Source organism: Ochotona princeps, chromosome 19 (assembly GCF_030435755.1).
Source record: "Ochotona princeps isolate mOchPri1 chromosome 19, mOchPri1.hap1, whole genome shotgun sequence".
Taxonomy (NCBI): domain Eukaryota; kingdom Metazoa; phylum Chordata; class Mammalia; order Lagomorpha; family Ochotonidae; genus Ochotona; species Ochotona princeps.
The window spans coordinates 37,289,458-37,310,859 of NC_080850.1; the positions used below are offsets into that span (position 1 = coordinate 37,289,458).

Genomic DNA, 21,402 nt, shown 5'->3' on the forward strand with positions numbered 1-21,402 from the left:
GGGGTAGATTTTGTGGGGGGTATATGGGCCAAACCCTGTGGAAATACAAGTCCCACTGGTTAGCTCAAGAGTTAGGGTGATGAAAAAAAAAGAGGGTGATGATGGGCTGAACTAGGTGTGACCATGGGACCTGCCACACTCACGGGTACAGGGACTGAGAATAGTCTGGGCCGGTCCAGGCTGTAGCACCCGCGTCTGCTTCATAAAATAGGATTTGGGGTGGGCTGGGCCACAACATTCACCACTCATACAAGGCCAAGATGTAGGGGCAGGCTATGCTGAGCAAGGGTCTAGTACCTGCTGGCATGCATGAGATCTGGATGTGGGAGTGGGTCAAGTGGGGAAATTTGGCAAACTCCCCTAGTGGGTCATAGCTCTCACTGGTGAGCACTTGGTGCAGGCCTGGAGGCCAGGCAAGCTGGGCAAGGTAGCTCCAAGTGATGGCAAATGTGTGGGTTAGTTTTGGAAGGGGGCAGACCAGGCAGGGCCTAGCAAACCCTACCTAACCAGCAAGTACAGAAACCAGGTCGGAGCACAGGTCATACTGGGCTAGGCTGTCACACCTACCAGTTTGCATGAGCTGGGGATGGGAGCAGACTGAGTAGGCCAGGTTGCAGCACCCACCAGCAAGAGTTGGGACTGGGGGCCAGCTGGGTCAGACCATGCTACAGCTGCCAAAGGCAAAGGCCAAGACAGGTGAGGGCTATGCCAAGCTGGGTCAGAGCAACCACTGGCATACGCGAGATCTGTGGTTGGGAACAGGTCTGATTGGGGAGCTAAGGGGACACCCTGGCTGGGTGGTTGGTGGTTCCCACTGGTGAGTGTGAAGACCAGACTGGGGGCTGCTCTCTGGTCTGCACATGGCTGCAGTGTCCCTCAGCACACGTATGGACTGGGTCTGGGGTGCACTAGTCTGGGCTAAATTCCCACACCCAGTGGTGCTCATGAGAACCAGGGTAGGTGTAGGACGGGCTAGGCTAGGTCTCTGCCCCTACTGAGCCATGTGTGAGCTGTGTCTGGGTATGGACCAGGCTTGGCTGGGCTGTAAAACCCAACAGTAAAAATCGGAATGGGTGAAGGCCAGTCAGGAAACACCACTGTTCCTGCCTGGACAGGAGGTGGATTAAGTACGGCTGGCTGATGGAGCCACTGATGGGCACAAGATCTGGCATTAGGAGAGTTTCTGATGGAGGAACGTGGGAAACTCCTCTGTCGGGACACAGTCCCTGCAGATGAGCATATGAACTACAATAGGGAGCAGCCCAGACCAGGCCAGGGAATGGTACCCACTGGCATACATTTGGTGCAGGCCGGGGTTGAACCAAGTGGGACCAGTTCATAGCACCCACTGGCAAATCCGAGCACCAGAATGGAGTGTGGGTTGGGCCAGGTTGGATTGCAGCACAACACAGTTCACATGAGGGCCAGGACTGGGGGCAGGATGGGTGAGGCTAGGCTGTAGCCCTCCACAAACCTGAGCTGTACTTGGGCGTTGGCTCGGCCCAGCCAGGCTACAGCACCCACTGGCAAATGCTAAGGTGAGGTGGCCATGCCAGACTGGGTCACAGCACCCAACATGTGCGAACCAGAAGTGGAGGGGGTGAAGCTGGTGGGGGTACTTTGTGGGGCTCCCTTGCTGGACCGCGACTCCCACTGGAGAGCATGAGTTGGGATGTGGACATACCAGGCCAGGCAGGACTACAACACCTGTTGGCCTAATGTGAACTGAATTCGCTGAAGAAGTCGTGATGCTCTCCCCCCCCACTTTTTTTTTTTTTTTAACTAATATCTGAACAATTTGATTGTTTGAGAATTTCAGTGGATGGGCCTTACCTTTCCATCTTTTTATTTCATAAATAAAAAGTAACATAACCCTTGTGCTTAGTGTCTGTGAACCTATTAAGTTGGATTTTCTTTACAGCCCGTAAGTCCTGGTTAGTGTGGTATGTCTCTCCTGAAGAGTTTAGAATATACCTTCTGCTGCAATACTGCTATGTAATGGTCAAAACTTGGGTTTGTCCTCTGTCTTCTTAATCAGAATGCAGGGTCTTTTAGGCCTGGAATCACAGTTTTTGCTTCTACAGAAGTCTTTTGATTTTTATGTAATTAAAAAGTAGGTGTTTGGAGTGCTTGTATTGCTGTGTCATGGAGTAAATAAATGCACTTTTATATCTTAGGCTTAGTGTTGTGTGTAGCACAGTGTCAGGAAACGAATTTAGGTGTGTTCAGCAAATAAAATAGAATCAATCAGTTAATTGTGGTCACTTTTTTGTATCTGTAGAATATGCTAGGCATTATGCTGTATGCTTCATGCATTTTTAATCTCCTAAATTTTTATGATTAGATGAAATTATAATTGCTAGTTATTGTAATTTTTGGTAGCATTTACCATATAGCTCGTAAATAACAAAACTAGAATTGATACTTGCCAACTTTTTTTTTTTTTTTTTTTGCTTTCCTGCCCTTTCCTTTTCTTCTTCTTTTCCTTTCCTCTCCGGTGGCAGAGGGAAGAGAGTGAGTGAGAACGCAAGCCCTGCCGTGTGCTGGTTCACAGCTCAGACACTCAGAGTAGGTGGTAGTGGCTCATGTCAAAGCCCAGAGCCTGCTGTTGCGGAGTGTGCATTGGCAGGAAACTGGGAATGAATGCAAAGGTTGGACTTGGAAATGCACGCTTGCATATGGGATGATGGCATCACAACCACTGCACTGTGCAGCTGCCCTTCTGCTGCTGAAGCCACTTAATTATTGAACTGGACTGACTCCTTATAAAAGTGTATTTATATGAACTAATTGTTAAGTTTATATTAATTAACTTCAGACTATCTCAAACTTTGTAAATATATACTGGGCATAGTGGTTAACTCCATTCTGTCATTGCACTGTCAGTAAAAAAAACCTTGTTTTTACCAGCTAGCTGTTTAATAAATCCTGAAAGTTCCTTGCACATATACAACATGGTATCAGATAAGGTGATTTGTATAATACTTATTTCTTGAATTTTTATCAGTATTGTTTTGTAGTTTAATATGAAATTGGTCTTTAAAAATATAGCGTGGGAATTGGCCTGGTGAAGTGGCCTAGTGACTAAAGTCCTTTCCTTGAACACACTGGAATCCCATATGGGCGCCAGCTCTAATCCCGGCAGCCCTGCTTCCCATCCAGCTTCCTGCTTGGGAAAGCAGTTGAGAACGGCCCAAAGCCTTGGGACCCTGCACCCATGTGGGAGACCCGGATGAAGCTCCAGGCTCTTGGTTTCGGATTGGCGCAGCACCGGCCGCTGTGTTTACTTGGGGAGTGAATCATCGGATGGAAGATCTTCCTCTCTGTCTCTCCTCCTCTCTGTATATCTGACTTTGCAATAAAATAAATAAATAAATCTTTTTAAAAATATAGCATAGGGAGGCCATTTATTTATTTTAGTATATGATTAAAACATTTTACTTAGTTTTAATGGATTCATTACAGTTTGCAAATACAGTTCTAAGGAGTTCATGAAATTCCTTTCCTTTTTACCGTGGGTAAGAACATTTAGCTTAGTGCTTAACTCTGTTTAAAACACAACTCACATTGAGGTGCCTGTGTGTGATACTTTGTTCCAGCTGTTCAGGACAACTTTGTGCAGATGCAGACTCTGGGAGGTAGTGGTGACAGTGCAGGTGATAGGGTTCTCGCCACTCAGGGGAAACCTCAGTACTGTGGATGGATGGATGGATAACCAGCAGATATTTTTAAAACACATAAATTAGTTAAAAACTAATATATATTTGGAAATATGTATTCTGTTGGATGTGATTTTCTGTATCTTTCTGAGTACTTTAAGTGTGGCTAGTGATAAATGTTGTAAGTATAAAATGCAAACTGGATTGTAGGATTTACTGTGCAAAATAGGGTTCTAAATGTCTTGGTTATTAATGTTTGAAAATCACACTTTTGGGTGTATTGGTTTAAATGAAGAGTATTGCTAAATTTTGTTATAAGTTTAGGTTGATAAAAATCAGAGGGAAGTGTGTTTCCGTTACAGATTCTGAGTCAGAAGTCATCTATAGGTTCTGATTACAGAGGGAAAATAATTTGAGAATAAGATTTAAATTCAGACTACATGTATTAGGGTATTAGCTAATAAGCTTTATCATAGAGATAACAAAATAGTAGTTAAAAAAAGAAAACCAATTCTCTGTCATGTAAAAGTGAAAAATAAAGTTGTATAGTCCTTGGCAGGTAGATAGTGTAGTTGCATGAATCATCTGGTGAGGGCCCGGTGCAGTAGCCTAGTGGCTAAAGTCCTCGCCTCGCATGTGCTGGGATCCCATATGGGCGCTGGTTCATATCCCAGCAGCCCTACTTCCCATCCAGCTCCCTGCTTGCGGCCTGGGAAAGCAGTCGAGGACAGCCCAAGGCCTTGGGACCCTGCAGCCACGTGTGGGAGACCCAGAAGTTGTTCCTGGCTCCTGGCTTCAGATCGGCTCAGCACCAGCCGTGATAGCCGTTTGGGGAGTGAACCATCATGAATTATTTGAAAGGCAGAGTGCCAAAGAGAGGGAAAGACAGAGAGAGCTCCCATGTGCACCCCCCGTGCTCATAACAGCTCAGAATAGGCCAGTCCAAAGACAGGAGTCAGAAAGTTCACACTGCTCTCCCACATGGGTGGCAGATATATCTAAGTAATTGGACTATCATCAGCTTCTCTCCAGCTGCATTAGCAGGAAATTTTATTGGAAGCAAATAGAAGTTGAAGGAGCTTAACTGATGGTTCAAGGCACAAAAACTAATCAAGGTTGCAGGCTAGGTCTCATGAGCTTCACATATTTTTAAGCAGTCTTTTAAAAAAAAATTGTGTCTTTAAATTGGCCAGTGCTGAGAGACAAAATTAAGGGAAAAGGTGACATTTGAAGTAGCATGTTCTAGTAGCTTTTCATAAACCCCCCCTAATACTTGTAATTTGCTTAATCCTTATGGAAGAGAAAAAAGGGAATTGTATACAGATTATCTGTTTAAAGTGATTTGTTTCCTTGTGATGGATAGAGTGGAAAGGAGTACTGAATGTAGTACCCCTTGAAATGACTGTAGCTACCCTCAAACTAAATATGAGCAAGAACATACTGAAAAATATTTTTTTATCTTATCATAAAACATTGGGGCAGATGTTTAGCGCAGCAGTTAAGATTCTACTTTGGACACCTGCGTCATGTACGAGAGTGCCTGGGTTTAAATCCCAGCTGTCTTGCTGACTCCAGCTTCCTGCTGACAGTGTGTTCTGCGACACAGCAGGTGATGCCTCCAGTACTAGGACTCCGGCACACCCCTGGAGTCCTAGATTGACTTCCCATCATTGGCTTCATCCTGGCCTGGCCCAACTGTTGGGGCATTTGAGGAGTAGAAAGAGTGGATGAAAGATCTCTTTTGCCTTTCAAATACATAAAGACAAGTTTTTAAAAATACTGAATCCTATTTTTATTGTTTTGTTTATCTCAAACTGATTTTGAGATAGGGTGTTTCATCAGTGTTCATTCAAAAGTTAGTGCTAGAGGCTAGAGGGTAGCTATGTACAAGAGGTGCTTGAAGGATGGAGGCTAATGAAAATAACGTGTGTGCCTCCACAGGCTGTATCCTTACACTGGCTACATAGAAAGGCCGAGCAGGCTGTCCCTGCATGCACCCCAGCCCAGGCTGTGTGCCTCGCTCCTGGTCTGCATGGTGAACTGAGGGGACATGAGGTTGAGGCTGACTTGAGTCTGGCCTGTTGGCTGAAGGCAGACAGTGGAGATGGAAGGGACTGTGGCTGTCGCACTGTGGTTTTGAGGGGCAGCATCTGAGCTGGGGAGTGATGGGGAGCAAACCTGCAGACGTGGGGTTGGAGGTGAGAATGAAATGATTAGAAAGGCTTCTTTTATGAGTTGACTTCTAAGCTGAGATCTGAAAATGGATCAGTCTAGTTGAAGGACAAATATGTGGCAGGCCAAAGCAAAACACAATGAAAGAAAACTTTTACTCAGAAAGCTGAATGAAGTGATATGGGCAAGGAATAGATTGAAGGAGACACATGAAGGCAAAGTCTTTTTGTAAGCTGCAACTTTACTGTGAAACTGGTGTGGAGTTAAGGGAATTTAAGGTAGGTGAATGACCTACTAAGGTCTTCCAGCTTTGGCTACAGTGTTTGACTGTAGTGTGTAGAAAAAAAAAAACCTAGAGGAAAGCAGGAGGAAAAGCTGAGAGGGGCATTTAGTTAGTGAGAGCTCATGGTGACTCAGAGTAGGATTGTCATGGGGTGGGTGCTCTTTGTGGTGGTGGGCTCACTAGAAGCCTCAGAACTTGGTGGCTTCAGATTACTGATTTGCATGAAGGTTAAGTGTCATGAATAAAGACAAATAAGTTGTCTCTGGTCGTCCAGATAATTAAACCAGTGAGGTTGAACTAGAGAAGCACAGTTCTAGTTAATTCAGTTACTGACTTAACTGTTTTGAAACATTTCCTTTTTTTTCCAGCTTGGTACCATCAAATTGCACTGTGGTCAGTTCTTTCCTACTGTGAAACCCCTCAGAACCACAGTGCGACAGCCACAGTCCCTTCCATCTCCACTGTCTGCCTTCAGCTAAGTCAGCCTCAACCTCACGTCCCCTCAGTTCACCATGCAGACCAGGCGCGAGGCACACAGCCTGGGCTGGGGTGCATACAGGGACGGTCTGCTCGGCCTCCTTTCTATATAGCCAGTGTAAGGACACAGCCTGTGGATAACAGATCATGTTCTATCGTAAGAATATGATTATTATGAAATTATTTTGTATTTCTTGGAGGAGAAAGTATCTAAAACCTGGGTAATCAAAGAAGTGCTTATTGAAATGAAGATTTTGATACCAGACTAGAGAAATACATAGAAGAGGGCCTGGCAGCGTGGCTTAGCAGCTAAAGTCCTTGCCTTGAAAGCCCCAGGATCCCATATGGGCGCCGGTTCTAATCCCGGCAGCTCCACTTCCCATCCAGCTCCCTGCTTGTGGCCTGGGAAAGCAGTCGAGGACGGCCCAAAGCTTTGGGACCCTGCACCCGCGTGGGAGACCTGGAAGAGGTTCCTGGTCCCGGCATCTGATTGGCACACCGGCCCGTTGCGGCTCACTTGGGGAGTGAATCATTGGACGGAAGATCTTCCTCTCTGTCTCTGCTCCTCTCTGTATATCCTGCTTTCCAATAATAATAAAATCTTAAAAAAAACAAAACAAAACAGCCCTTCCCACCTTGTTGCAGGTGGAGTTCAGATCGCTGTTTAAAAAAAAAAAAAAAGAAAGAAATACATAGAAGAGGTTAATCAGAAAGTATAAATGTCCCCCTTTCTTTATTCAGTCTCAATTTCATTTCCTTGGGGTCAGTTAATTGTACATTTAAGTGTCTTTTTCATTTTGAAAATTTTGGATGAACGTGCGAGCATATTGCTGTGTGCCTCTCTCCGTATTGATAAAATCCCTGCAGATTTGAACTCGCTTTTTCATGTAATAATTATCTTGTAATTCTTGCAAGTCTTCCCATCCAACTGTCTCATCCTTTTAAAAGATTTATGTATTTATTATGTATTTATTTGTTTATTTATTGGAAAATTAGATGTTTACAGAGAGGAGGAGAGAGGGAGAGAAAGATCTTCCATCCGTTGATTCACTCCTCAAATGGCCGCAATGGCTGGAGCTGAGCCAATTCAAAGTCAAGAGCCAGGAGTTTCTTCCAGGTCTCCCACACAGGTGCAGGGTCCCAAAGCTTTGGGCCGTCCTTTACTGTCCTCCCAGGCCACAAGCAAGGACCTGGATGGAAAGTGGAGCAGCCAGGACGTGAACTGGTGCCTGTTTGAGGATCCCAGTGGATGCAAGGTGAGCATTAGCCATTAGGCCCTCTCTCATTCTTTTAAAGGCTTGGTAGTTTTCCAGGAGAATGTGCCACAGTTTAGGAAGTCTCCTGTTGAACATTTTTGTTGTTTGTAACCCCCCCACACTTTTTTTTTAAGATGGAGTTATAGAGAGAAGGAGAGACTGAGGGCGAGAGAGCGAGATTTTGTTGTTGTTGTAAAGATTTACTTATTTTTATTGGAAAGGCGGATATACAGAGAGGAGGAGAGACAGAGAGGAAGATCTACCGTCTGTTGATTCACTCCCCATGTGGTCACAACGGCTGGAGCTGCGCCAATCCAAAGCCAGGAGTCAGGAGCTTCTTCCGGGTCTCCCACATGGGTGCAGAGTCCCAAGGCTTTGGACTGTCCCCAACTGCTTTCCAAGGTAACAAGCAGGGAGCTGGATGGGAAACAGGGCCACCAGGATATGAACCGGCACCCACATGGGATCTCAGCGTGTGCAAGGCAAGGACTTTAGCTGCTAGGCTACTGCTCTGGGCTCTTAAGAGTTGAAGCAATAGAACATTGTCTGTACTAGTATTAAATATAATCCTGTTTTATAAATGAAGAAGCTAAGGAATAGTGAAGTTAAGGAGTTTCTCCTGGGTGACTATGCACAGAACTAAGGTTTAATTCCAAGTTTGATTGTTTGATAGTCCATTCTGTTTCTTCTGTGTTGCTTTTGAGGAATGACTCTTGATCTTTGCACATGGTCTGTTGGGTTGTAGAATAAAGGCCTGTCAGATAAAGACACTCCTGAAGTCATATAAGCCAGTGTATATACATAGATGAGAATTTTGGTTTTTCTAGAACAATATACTAAAATATAAGCCCACTGGAAGTCAATATTTGCAAAATGAGTCGAAATCTCATACACTAGTCAACTAATGAAATACTGTAGTTCTATTGGTTTATAGCTTCATAGGCAGTATGTTGTGCTAGGTTGTCTGCTTTAATTCGACCTAGGAGATGAAATTACTGAGCCAGTTTACAAACTAAAATTCCTGTGATCTTTAGGGCTTGCTTTGCTGTTTGCTTGTCAGCTGTGTAGAGAACAAGCTTGCTCTTCGCTTCTAATGTGTGTTGTGGACTTGTCTAAAATAGCAGTGTTGGAACAAGCAGAAATTGAGAAAGTAATCTATTGTTTCCTAGGTGAGCCTAAATTTCCTTTGGATGTGAATTGTTGATGAGTTGAGTTTCAGCCATGGTTGCCCTGGCACTCTGTTCATGACCAGTCCTTGCAGAGTTAAAGCACTCTTAAAACAGAGAAATCACGTTGGCATTCCTGATGTGTACCAGTTGCCAGGACGGCACTTAGTTTGCAGAAAACTTAGATTGATTTTCTCTTAGTCATAGATTTGGATTGGGAGACATAAAGGAATTGAAATGCAAGTCATAATTTGCTTCTGTAAAAACTCTCTTGGGTGAAACAAAAGAGCAGTGTTGTTTGTGAAACTCTTAAGACTGGATAGCAAGATTTTTTGCAAAAGTAGTTTTTGTCACAGTAAACTGATTTCTTAAAGGCTCCTGGTACCTTACGAGCGTGTTGCTAGGATTAGATGTTTTTCATTAAAGCATGGAGAGGCTTTTATTTGACTTAAGTTCAGACTTCTTGGTATGTCACCTGACAGTCTTGTGGCTTCAGATGAATGTAGTTCATTGCTATTATTAACCTTGGATGGCAGTTGTGCGTAACTGGAGTTTTTTGGAATTTTGAGGAGCAGAACAACGTAAGAGAAATGGGATGCTACTATTGTAAAACTTCAGACCAGATACTATTTTTCAACTGAGTTAACATCATAGTCACTCCAAATTCAGGTGTAATTGTTGTGATATGTTTGCTTTAAGATATCTAAAGTAGAATTTTGGATATAGTTATTTTATGAAAAGTTAGTTTAAATGATGACATCTATGGTAACAATTTTACTGATTCGAAATTCTTGACAATTTTAAATAGGTGTTAATCATTATTTAAAAATCTATCATTTATAAAGCCAAGCATTTGGCCCAGTGTTACCTGCAACCCACAGTAGAGTGTTTATGTTTGACAATGCTCCCCACCCCCAACCCACCGCCTGCAGCTTCAGTTCCTGATTCTACCATCCTGCTAAAGTAGACCCTGAGTGGCAGCAGAAATGGCTCAAGTAGTTGGATTCCTGCTATCCATGTGGGAAACCTGTGTTGCTTTCCACGTCTCAGCTTAAGCCCAACTTCCCCTCCTTGCCATCAGGGTGTGGGCATTTGGGAACTAAATCAGCAGATGGGTGTTGGAGTTAAGCTGTTGTGCAGAGGGTACCAGCCCTACTCTTTGCTTCCAATTTCCTGCTAATGTACTCTGGGTGGCCACAGTTGATGGCTATGGTTGTGAGGCTACCTCCTCCGTGAGAGCCCTGATTTGCATTCCCAGTTCCTGATTTTAGCCCCAGCCATGGGGGAGAGGAATGTTTCTGTCTCTGCCTTTCAGGTTAAACACACACACACACACACAAATTTATGACCTGTGTTTTTTAGAAGGTTTGTTTTTATTTGAAAGGCTTTATTACGGAGAGATACGGAGCGAGAGAAAGAGAAGTTGAGAGATTGAAAAAGATCTTTCATCTGATTCATTAGAGAGAGAAAGAGGGAGAGATTGAAAAAAGAGATACTGATCTTTCATTTGCTGGTTCATTGCCCAAATGGCTACAGTGACTGGAGCTGGACCAATTTAAAGCCAGGATCCAGGAGCTACCTCCAGTCTCTCCAAGGGATGCAGAGGACCAAACACTTGACCTAGCTTCCACTGTTTTCTCAGGCACATTAGCAAGGAGGCTGATCTGAAGTGAAGCAGCCAAGACTTGAACAGTGCCCCATATGGGATGCCAGGACTGCAGATGAAAGCTTAACCTATTACACCACAGCACCATGGTATATGTGTATTTTTTTTAGATTTATTTTATTTTTGTTGTAGATTTATAGAGAGGAGGAGAGACAGAAAGATTTTGTGTCCGTTGGTTCACTCCCCAAGCAGTCACAGTGCCAGTTGAGCTGATCCGTAGCCAGGAACCAGAGGCCTTCCTCTGGGTCTTCCACACAGGTGTGGGGTTCCAAAGCCTTGGGCCATCCTCCACTGTTTTCCCAGGTTATAAACAGGAAGCTGGAAGGGAAGTGGAGCAGCTGGAACACGAAGTGGTACCCTAATGGGATACCAGCACATGCAAGGTGAGGATTTAGCCACTGAGCCATCATGTTGAATGTGGTATATGTGTATCTTATGAATCTGTCACTACTACTGTCACACAGAAACATTGCAAGTATCCAGAAAGCAGTTCGTTTGTGTTTTTGATTATGTGCCAAGTAAGAAACCTAACTGTGGGTTTGTAGAAAATGTCAATTGAGGTGAGAATTTAAAAAAAATACATGTATTATATAAATGTACTATGCTTTACAAAAGGAATGATGAATATTATTTTTGTGTGTTGCCACCCCAAATTTATATAAAGTAGAATAGCATTGTAAGAGTACTTTGCCAGGCCCAGCACAGTAGCTTAGTAGCTAAAATCCTACACTTGATCTTAGCCAAAAGGCCGAGAAGCGATTGTAGCTAAAATCCTCGCCTTGCATGTGCCAGGATCCCATATGGGGGCTGGTTCGTGTTCTGGTGACCCCGCTTCCCATCCAGCTCCCTGCTGTGGCCTAGGAAAGCAGTTGAGGACAGCCCAAAACCTTGTGTTCCTGCACCCATGTGGGAGACCCGGATGAAGCTCCTGGTTCCTGGCTTTGAATCAGTGCAGCTTCAGCTATTGTTGCCTTTTAGGGAGTGAACCAGCAGATGGAAGATCTTCCTCTGTCTATCTCTCCTCCTGTCTGTATATCTGACTTTGTAATAAAAATAAAAAATAAATAAATCTTTTTAAAAAATGACTTTGCCAACACAGGGCATGCTTTAAAATTGCCTTGACATTGGCATATTTGTTTAATTAAAAATTTATCTCCAGGTTTTTAAAGAACTCATAACTTTACCTATAACCAGAAAACAATTCTCCAATTGGCTATGTTCTGCTGGTACTTGTTCCTGGCATGTTGGTGTTATATTGGAAAAGCTTTTAACTCAATATTTTGGATTAATAGTCTTCCATCTTTATTCCTCTCTCCCCTTTCGTCAAACTCAGAATGTTGTTGTCGTTGTTTAGGAGAGTGTGAGAAGTGGATATGCTGATTTGCCTGTTTGTGCATGCACAGCTTTCGCTGCTTGGCTCCACTGCGCCCATTTTGCTGCAGCAGCATAGTATGTTAGGGATTCCTTAGAAATAGTTGGCCTCATCTTGCTGATTACATTTCGGTGAGACATCTCAGGGGTGAATAAGGCTCAGGAAAGAACTAATGAAGTGACGTCAGGTACAAAATAGATACTCTACTAATAGTTACTCCGTGACTGAACTGAAAAATACTTCATGGGCCCGGCGGCGTGGCCTAGCGGCTAAAGTCCTCGCCTTGAAAGCCCCGGGATCCCATATGGGCGCCGGTTCTAATCCCGGCAGCTCCACTTCCCATCCAGCTCCCTGCTTGTGGCCTGGGAAAGCAGTCGAGGACGGCCCAATGCATTGGGACCCTGCACCCGTGTGGGAGACCTGGAAGAGGTTCCTGGTTCCCGGCATCGGATCGGCGCAGCACCGACTGTTGCGGCTTACTTGGGGAGTGAATCATTGGACGGAAGATCTTCCTCTCTCTCTCTCCTCCTCTCTGTATATCTGACTTTGTAATAAAATAAATAAATCTTTAAAAAAAAATACTTCATGTTTGCTAAATAAATTGTGTAGTAAGATTCTTTGATGCTATATAAAAATGAAATATATGGATGACCAAATGGAAATAGGCTGCAGATAAGAGATCAGTTGTTCTTTATTTACAAATGCAATAAATTCAGTTTTAAAATGGTTAATGAGAAGTTGATCACATGGCGAAAAAGATAAGTTATTTTGGTAGTTTCTCCAAGGGGGGCAATTGTTAATGCATTCAGATGTAAACTAGTGTTTAGCCTTTTATTTCTCAATGTCATCCCTCCTCAGGAGAGTGAGCCTTTATATCCCTTTTTAAACAGATTTATTTATTTATTTTATTTGAAAGTCAGAGTTCCAGAGAGGGAGTGAGAGTCAGGGAGAGAGGTGTCCATGCACTCACGTATCTTGCAGATAGCCACTGGCAGGATTGGACCAGGAGAAAGGCCGGGAGCAAGGAGTTTCACCCAGACCTTCTGTGTAGCAGGCAGGCACCTACACATCTGGGTCATCATCTTTCTTCCAGTGCCTGACAAGAAGCTGGAGCTGGAGTATCCGGACATAAGCCAGCAGTCACGTGGGATGCTGGTCTTACAACCGGGAACTGTATCCGCTCTGCCTCAGGGCCAGCCCTATGCCCTTGTTCTTAATCTCCATTAGCCTTCTTCCTGCAAAATTTGAATCCCACAGAAACACTATGTATTTCTTTAGGTGCTGTAGTCCTTTGAAGGGCCCTAACCCAATCTTTTTTTTTTTAAGATCTATTTATTTTTATTTTAAAGTCAAATTTACAGAAAGAAAGATCTTCTGTAAACTGGTTCACTCCCCAAGTGGCCACAGTGGCTGGAGCTGAGTCGATTCAAAGCCAGGAGCCCGGAGCCTGGAGCTTCTTCTGGGTCTCCCACGTCGATGCAAGGTCCTAGTGTTTTGGGCCGTTCTCTGCTGCTTTCTTAAGCCACAAGAAGGGAGCTGGAAGGGAAGTGCAGCAGCTGGGATATGAACTAGCACCCATATGGGATCCCGTTGCATGCAAGTGAACATTTAGCCACTAGGCTACCATGCTAGGCCTCCATTCTCTTTTTCTTTAAATAGTTATTTTAATTTTTTAAAAAAAGATTTATGCATTTTAATTGGAAAGGCAAATTTTACAGAGAGAAGAAGAGACAGAGAGGAAGATCTTCCATCCACTGGTTCACTCCCCAAGTGGCAGCTACAGCCAAAACTGAGCTGAACCCAAACCAAGAGCCAGGAGCTTCTCCAATTTTCCTACATGGTTGCAGGGTCCCAAAGCTCTGGACCATCCTCGACCACTTTCCCAGGCCATAAGCAGGGAGCTGGATGGGAAGCAGGGCTGCCAGGACATGAACCGGCGCCCATATGGGATCCTGGCGCATGCAAGGAAAGAACTTTAGCCATTAAGCTACTGCACCAGGCCCCTAACCCATTATTAATCTAATTTTTCCTTGTCTTTAGCCTTTCAAAAACCAAGTTACTTCACAAAAACAATCTCGCTCACAATGAGAATGTGACAGTTTAGCCTTATTTTCTTTGTCAGTAATGTGTTGATGAAGTCCATATGGTGGTCTGAGGTGCAGTGTCATTGCTTAAAGGGTGAGTGTCTGTCCCAGCTTGCTTGTTTTCTGTTAGCATTCTTTGAAGGTGTCAGATACAAAACATGCAGAGTAGGTAAGCTGACTTAAACTATAAATAACATCTGTACAGTATCTTAAAATAGTATATGGTTCATCACCAAGTGGTTTTCTTAGCAAAATTTAGTTTGTGTGCTGAAAGCTGTAACTTAATATTGAAGGAAGTTTTGCCATAGCATATACGTAAGTTTTATAAGTGATTGTGGTGTGCTTCCCACAGTTAATGGTTTAGTTTTAGCATGCTTTTGGTTAAATTTTAGTTAAAAAGAAGAAGAACAGGCAGTATAGTAAGTAGAAAGCATGGTGGATTTGTTATCAGATGCCTTAGGTTCTAGTGTAATGTCAAATATAATTCTGAGGACTGAGTGCTGAGGCCAAGAGACCATCAAGGAAGCAAAGGGACAAGTAGTGGTGAAGGGGACAGACCAATTAGTACTATCCAAAAGAGTGGCATTAGTAGTAATTTCTGTTTTTCTGTCACTTCTTTAATGAAATGAATAAATTTAGGATAACTTACCACTTAAGGTTATTTGCCTGTTGCACAAAAATACGCATACAGGGCAGTGAAGCAGAGTGGGAAATCCTGGGAAGTAAACTCATAGATCTTCCAGCCAACTGACTTTTCAGGATGGTACTAACAATCTGGAATATTGGATATCTGTGTTCTGAAGACAGACAAGGACTGCGCACCCCTGCCCCAACCTGCCAGCCCCTCTCACCATGTAACAAACTCCAAGTACTGCAAATACCAAAACAGGAGCTGAAACTTAGAAACTACTGAAGAAGACATAGGAGAGATGCTTCAGGATATGAACTGGGCAAGACTTTTTATCACAACCCAAAAGCATGGGAAGCAAAGCAAGAATAGATAAATGAGATTTCACCAAACTGAAGAGCACAATGAGTGAAGTCATGATACAGCCCACAGAATAGGAGAAAATATTGTACGCTGTGTATCTGACAAGGGGTCAATCACCAGACAACTCAGTAGCAACAAACCAAATGGTTCAATTAAAAATAGGCAGTAAATCTAAACAGATTTATCAAAGGGAGACATACAAATAGGTATGTCAACAAGTGCTCATCATTGCTAATCACTTGAGAAACGCAAATCAAAACTCACTACTGTGACCCTTCCGTCTCACTTTGGTTAGACTATTACAAAAAGCAAGGCAACAGCCATTGTAGAAAACACTCAAAAAACTAAAAATGGAACCACCATATGATCCAATCATCTCACTCTTGTGAACCTCAAGGGAAATGAAAGCACTACAGCATCTCCCCTGTTTCTTGTAGTACTATTCACAGTAGCCAAGAAATATGTGCAAGTGGCCACCCACTGATGAATAGCTAAATGTGGTACATATACAGAGTCCCAAAATAGGCCACCTTTTCCTGCTTTCTCATGTACATAAGCCGAGAGTTGTAGCCAAAGTGGAGCAAGTGGAACTTGAACTAGGAATACCATCATTGTAGGCAGTGGTTTAGTCTGTGGTGGCAAAACAGCCGGGTTTTGTCTGGAGACGTTTGTGTTCTTTTTTGGATTCCTTTTCCTCAACTTGGAAATATATGCCTTAAATATGTACTGCTTTCTTTTGTGTATATATAAGTAGATATGTTTTTATGTATACATGATTTTTTTCTTGTAGGAAAAAACTTGTTAACCTCACCTTTTCTGCCTAAGGCGATGTATATCTTGGTTATCTGATAATCCTTGGTTATCTGATAATCTTTTACTTTTTTTTCCCTAGGGTTTATTGATTTGAAAGAGTGACTGATAGGGCAGGAGAGATACACAGAGATCTTCCATTTGCTGATTCATTCTACAAATAGCTGTAATGGCCATATCTGGGTCAGGCTCAAACAAAGAGAGAGGAATGGTGTCCTCCTTACCTGTTGTCCACATCAGAAACTCATCCAAGGAACTGGGACTTAGCCTAGGCCCTCCAAGACGGAGTTTAAGCACACACGCAGCACCTTAGCTGCTGTACCAAATGCCTCTCCCAGGAAAGCTGTTTGAAAATATGGGTTGATCTTGACATATGCCATAGAGTAAATATTTTCATTTTGTTCATATATGATTACTTATGTGTTTATTAACTCTCTGTGGAATTTTATGGGATGACTATTTGGATGGTCTTAATTTTTAAAAAAAAAAATTAATTTTGCTTTTGTTTTTGTATTTTAGTAAAAAGTTTCATGGATGTGTTAATTTTTAGCCCTCAATAAAATGGAATGTTTTATATAAGGATCTGCTGTCAGCAATGCACATTCTGTCTTTTTTAATGTTTTGTTTCTAACAGTGTATGAAGAATATCAGTAAAAGGAATTCTAACGGATCTTTATTTTTTTTTTCCAAAGTTGGCCTTTGTCAGAGTTTGATCCAAATCAAATCCGACTGATTGTATATCAAGACTGTGAAAGACGAGGGAGGAATGTTTTGTTTGACTCCAGTGTTAAGAGAAAAAATGAGGACATGTCGGTATCGGTGAGCATCATTATTGATTTGGTTGAATCTTAATGTTGCATATTTAATAATTCAAGAATAATTAGGCTTTTGAGTAGTACTTTTATTTGTCAGTGTAAAACATCTTTTAACTTTGAGATTTTCTCTTTTTGGTGGTGGGGGGGAAATTTGCATTTTTTTGGTCCTCAGACTAGCCAGAAAGTATTTTACTTTGACATTTATTTCCTTTTATGGTGATACTCAAAGATGTGACCAGAGCTGTAGGATTCTTATGAAGAATCTTGATCTAGACCTTTCATTTCATAATTGTTAACTGAAAACTAGAGAAGTGAAATTAAGCAAGCCATGTCTTCACTTGTATCATATTTTCTTGTACCCTAACCTTAGAGGCAAGAGTATCATTCCTGTTAATTTTTAGTGCAGTATTTTAAAATATCTTGTGATAGCATTAACAGTAAGACTTAGATCACTTGGTGGTCAGTGGTTTTCTGTGCTGCTAAATAGGCGTTAAGCTTTTACACATGAAGAAAATGGGGAAATGTCCATGGGGAAATGAACATCTGGAATTTTGTCTTCATCCTTCACTGAATTGTCAATATTTATTAACATTTTCGTAAACTCAAGAAAATTCTTTTGGGAAAGTTTTCCCTTTTAGAATCGTCAAACATTATTCTTGGAGAATTGAGAGTATATATTTGAAATTTTGTGTTGTGAGAAACATTTTGGCGATAGACTTTTTTAACTACATCCTTAGCATATAGTAGAGTGGCATATATTGAACTCATTTTCTGAAACTTGTTTTAATGTTTTACAATGTTCCCGTGATTACCAGCAAACACATTTTTCAATTTGCTGGACATTGTGATTTGTTCAGATTGTTTACTCATTTTCTGGTCACTGTTTTCAATCTGGTAAGAGTCACACATTTGTTTATATAAATGTCTCAAGTATCTATGGAATATTTGGCACTTGGAGATTTAGCAGTCTCTTCCCCTTGGCTTCCACTAGGGAGGCTGACATTAAAAAATAAGTATACAAGTGCCATTGTTTTGATACTGCAGGTAAATCTGCCTGTGATGCTGGTGGCATCCTGTGTGGGTGCCAGTTCATGTTCTGGCTATTCTGCTTTGATCTAGTTCTCTGCTAATGGCCAGGGACATGCAGCAGAAGATGACTCAGTGCTTGGGTTCCTGACATCCCTATGGGAATCTGAATGAAGCCCCTGACTTCAGCCTGGACCATTGTAGCCACTTGAGAAATGAGTCAGGATATGGAAGACTAGTCTTTCCTCTCTGTCTCTCCCTCTTTTTTTGTAACTCTTTCAAATAAGTAAATGAATCTAACATACACAGAATTTTATATTGGGATTAAGTACTATGAAAGACACTCACAAAATGCTTGTAAGATGCTAATAGGAAGGAAGGAACCATAGTTGTTTTTTTTAATCAGTGTAAATATAAGGCTATTAATGAACATCTTAGTAAAATTAGAGCTGAAATCTGGGGGGAGGGGGAAAGGAAGGCATGCTATCAGGAATCAATATTCCTGTTAGGGAGATCAGAATGTAGAGTTTGCGAAGTGACTTTGGGACATGGCGAATTTATGAAACTAACAGAAAGTCCATCTTCCTGAAATGATATTAAATAATACAGAAAGTGGCTGCAGATGAAATTGGGTAGAGATGTGTTATGAGCCGAGAATTCAGACTGAGAAGTGTCTGAATTTAGGTTATATCCTAAATACAGAAGGAAGACTGAATCTAGCTTACATTTCAAAACATGACTTTGGCAACTGCATGGAAAGTAGTTAGATGTTGGAGACAGAAATGTTTGATGAGTGTGATATTTTGGTTTTAGCTGAGTTATGACATGCCAGAGGATTACAAAATGGAATTGAAAGTAATCAAGCAGTCAGTCAAATCTGTGGCTAGTTACAGATGTGATAAGCATGTCTTACACTTAGGCAGGTAACATCAGTAGAATTTGCCTGATGCTGACAGATTAACTGCAAACTTTTTCAGCAAACTTTTGTTGAGATTTATCTTTATGGTTCGTAGTACCTGTTTGCATCGCAGCCTGCACCACCTCTTTTCCTCTGTATTTTGGTGAATGCTGCTTATTAAGGGTTTCTGCATTCTGTGTGAGTTTAAACAGTCTTGAGAGCCTGGGCTCAGGCTGTCTTTTGAAGACTCCCTGCCCAACTTTTTCTGGGATGGTAGTTCATTGTCTCAACTTTGAGTCCTTTTTGATTTCAAATAGATATATTTTATCTAGGGAGATTTCTACTCTATTCCACCAGAGCTTTTATAATCCTTTATTCTATTCATAGACCTCTACACCATAACTATGTTTGTATGTGTATTTACTACTGGATTGGGAAAAAATTGAAAGTAAAAAAATTGGCCCATTATTCATTTTCATTTTCTAAATTGCCTTATATATGTAAGTATAGGGGATATATTTTGGTTGTTAATTGTAGTTATAGTTAAGAAGTTTGTTAACACAATTCTGATACTCCCATGAAGATTTTGTTGCATCCTTTTTAAGTACCACAGAACACAATGCGATACCCATTGCTTGTTCCAAGTGCAAACAGGTTCAGTTTTAAAGTGATTTTTTTTCATCTGCTTTATTATACCAGTACTCTCGGAACATCAAATCTTATGGTTTCTGTATTGGCAAAGAAGGGAAATTGTGTCTTAGAGCCTATATAAAATGATGAAATAGTTTAGGCATTAGTAGTTGGCTGGAAATAAGCAAATCATTCAGCATTTTGTGTTTACGTAGCAATATTCTATTCTGCCATAGTATATGTTTAATTAGTTTCTTAATGTCTTCTCTCTTTCTCAGTGTGAATCATCTTTTTTACTTTAAAGGAGTCTATAAGAGAAAATATGGTTCTGAGTATTATTTTGGCCATGCAGTTTACCCGAAATTTTTATTGAAATTTTTCTTTTTAAGGTTCACATCATACATTATAATGGGGTGAGAGCCATGCCTTAGAATGTGAGGCTTACCAAATTACGTTACCCCTCCTCTCATGACCAAAAAGAAATCAGCACTTTTTCTTTAGGAATAGGGATGTGTGTTTTAATTTACTGTCTGTCTAAATCTGAATTTTAGGGTCATTTTAGAAAAAAATTCATTTGAAAGTTGTTAAGTAGATGCAAAAGTAATATTTGTGTTCACACAATGAGTTTGAGCATAAGTAATTGAGTTAAAATTATGTTAAGAAACTTGGTTTATTTCAAAGCAATATTGGCATTTAAAAGTGACCATTGTAGAAATACTTAAAAAACCTTTTAGACTGTTGCAGCCATTTGGGGAGTGGATCAACGGATGGAAGAACTTTGTCTCTGTCCTCCTCTCTGTATATCTGACTTTACAATAAAAAAAAAAAATCTTAAAAAATTTTTTTTAAAACCTCTTTAAATGTGTAAGATGTACAGCAAATTTGATTGTAAAGATAATGATTTATCATAATTCACCTTGTTGAATACTTTTATCTGACGCTGACTTGAAGGTAATATTTCACAATGGAATATGAATCTATTTCTGTGTTTAGTTGAACCAAGGAGCTATCTATGAGGAACATGACAGTACTTTATAGGGTTAAGCAAAGCATTTCTCTGTTTCCATTCAAATTAAACATTATATACTTAGGGCATATTTAATGAGTTATGGGAGAAAAAGGGGGAAGTGTATTTTATTACATTTGAGTTCTACGTGTAGTGAGCTACATAAATGTTAGAGCGCAAGGTACTTTGCATGTCCAAATAGCACTGAGAGGCTGAAATAAACTTATGTCGATGTATAACTTTCTTAGAGCATGTTTTCCAGCTCTGTTAAATTCTGTTGAAAATGTTGAGCCATAAAACCTAGCAAAGATAAATATGGTCCTACAAACAGATCTTCCCATGTTTATAAAAGATAAAGCTATGTAGTTTCCTTAAATTCTCATGTAGCCAATGGATCTAATGTGGTCTATCATGTGTTTTATGTCAGTAATAACGTAGTGCTACAGGAGTCTTCAAAAAAGCTAGAAAAAATATGTATTACATTTGTTTTTGACAAAGATGTAATTATTTGAAAGGGAGATGCAGAGAGAGATCCTCTTCTGATTCACTCCCCCAGTGGCTGCCACAGTCAGGACTGGTCTAGGCTGACAGCAGGAGCTCAGGATTCCAGCCAGGTCTCCCACGGGGGTGGCACAGGTTCAGGCATTGGGGCTGTGTGTTATTAGAGGATAGTGATGCAGTGAGTTAATCCCACCACCTACAACACTGGCACCCAATGTTAGAGCACCAATTCAGGTCCCATCTGCTCTACTTACCTGATATTGTGCCTGGAGAGGCAACTGAAGGTGATCCACGTTCTTGGGCCCCTGTTAGACACATGGGAGACCAGGATGGAGTTCAGGCTCCTGGCTTCCGTGTGGTTCATCTGGCTGCAGCTGTTGGTATCTATCAGGGAATGAACTAGTGGTTGAAGATCTTTTTCTCTTTGTCTCTCTCTGTGTCACTTCTGCCTTTAAAATAAGCAAAATAATCCTTTTTAAAAAGTATGTTGTTGGCACATAAATAGGCTAATACAATAATGAGAGAAAATAGAATCATCTGCAAACCACATACATGTAGGAGTTTGGTATATGTTGCTTACACTATCATAT

At 41.5% G+C, this 21,402-nt stretch overlaps 1 protein-coding gene and 2 non-coding genes across 4 annotated transcripts in view; 1 reads left to right on the forward strand and 2 right to left on the reverse strand.

Annotated features, from left to right (window-relative positions):
• Nucleotides 1-21,402, forward strand: part of FNIP1 (folliculin interacting protein 1) — an 89,462-nt gene that overhangs the window by 17,077 nt on the left and 50,983 nt on the right. For both annotated transcript variants that reach the window (XM_004586381.2, XM_004586382.2), the window contains exon 2: nt 16,629-16,755. In XM_004586381.2, coding sequence (XP_004586438.2) covers nt 16,629-16,755 — 127 coding nt within the window. The remainder of the gene's footprint in view (nt 1-16,628; nt 16,756-21,402) is intronic.
• On the reverse strand, nt 6,607-6,738 carry LOC118760138 (small nucleolar RNA SNORA51). The gene has a single exon (XR_004996607.2). It is a non-coding gene; the product is annotated as a small nucleolar RNA SNORA51 (small nucleolar RNA).
• Nucleotides 11,243-11,439, reverse strand: LOC131482707 (U2 spliceosomal RNA). The gene has a single exon (XR_009247241.1). It is a non-coding gene; the product is annotated as a U2 spliceosomal RNA (small nuclear RNA).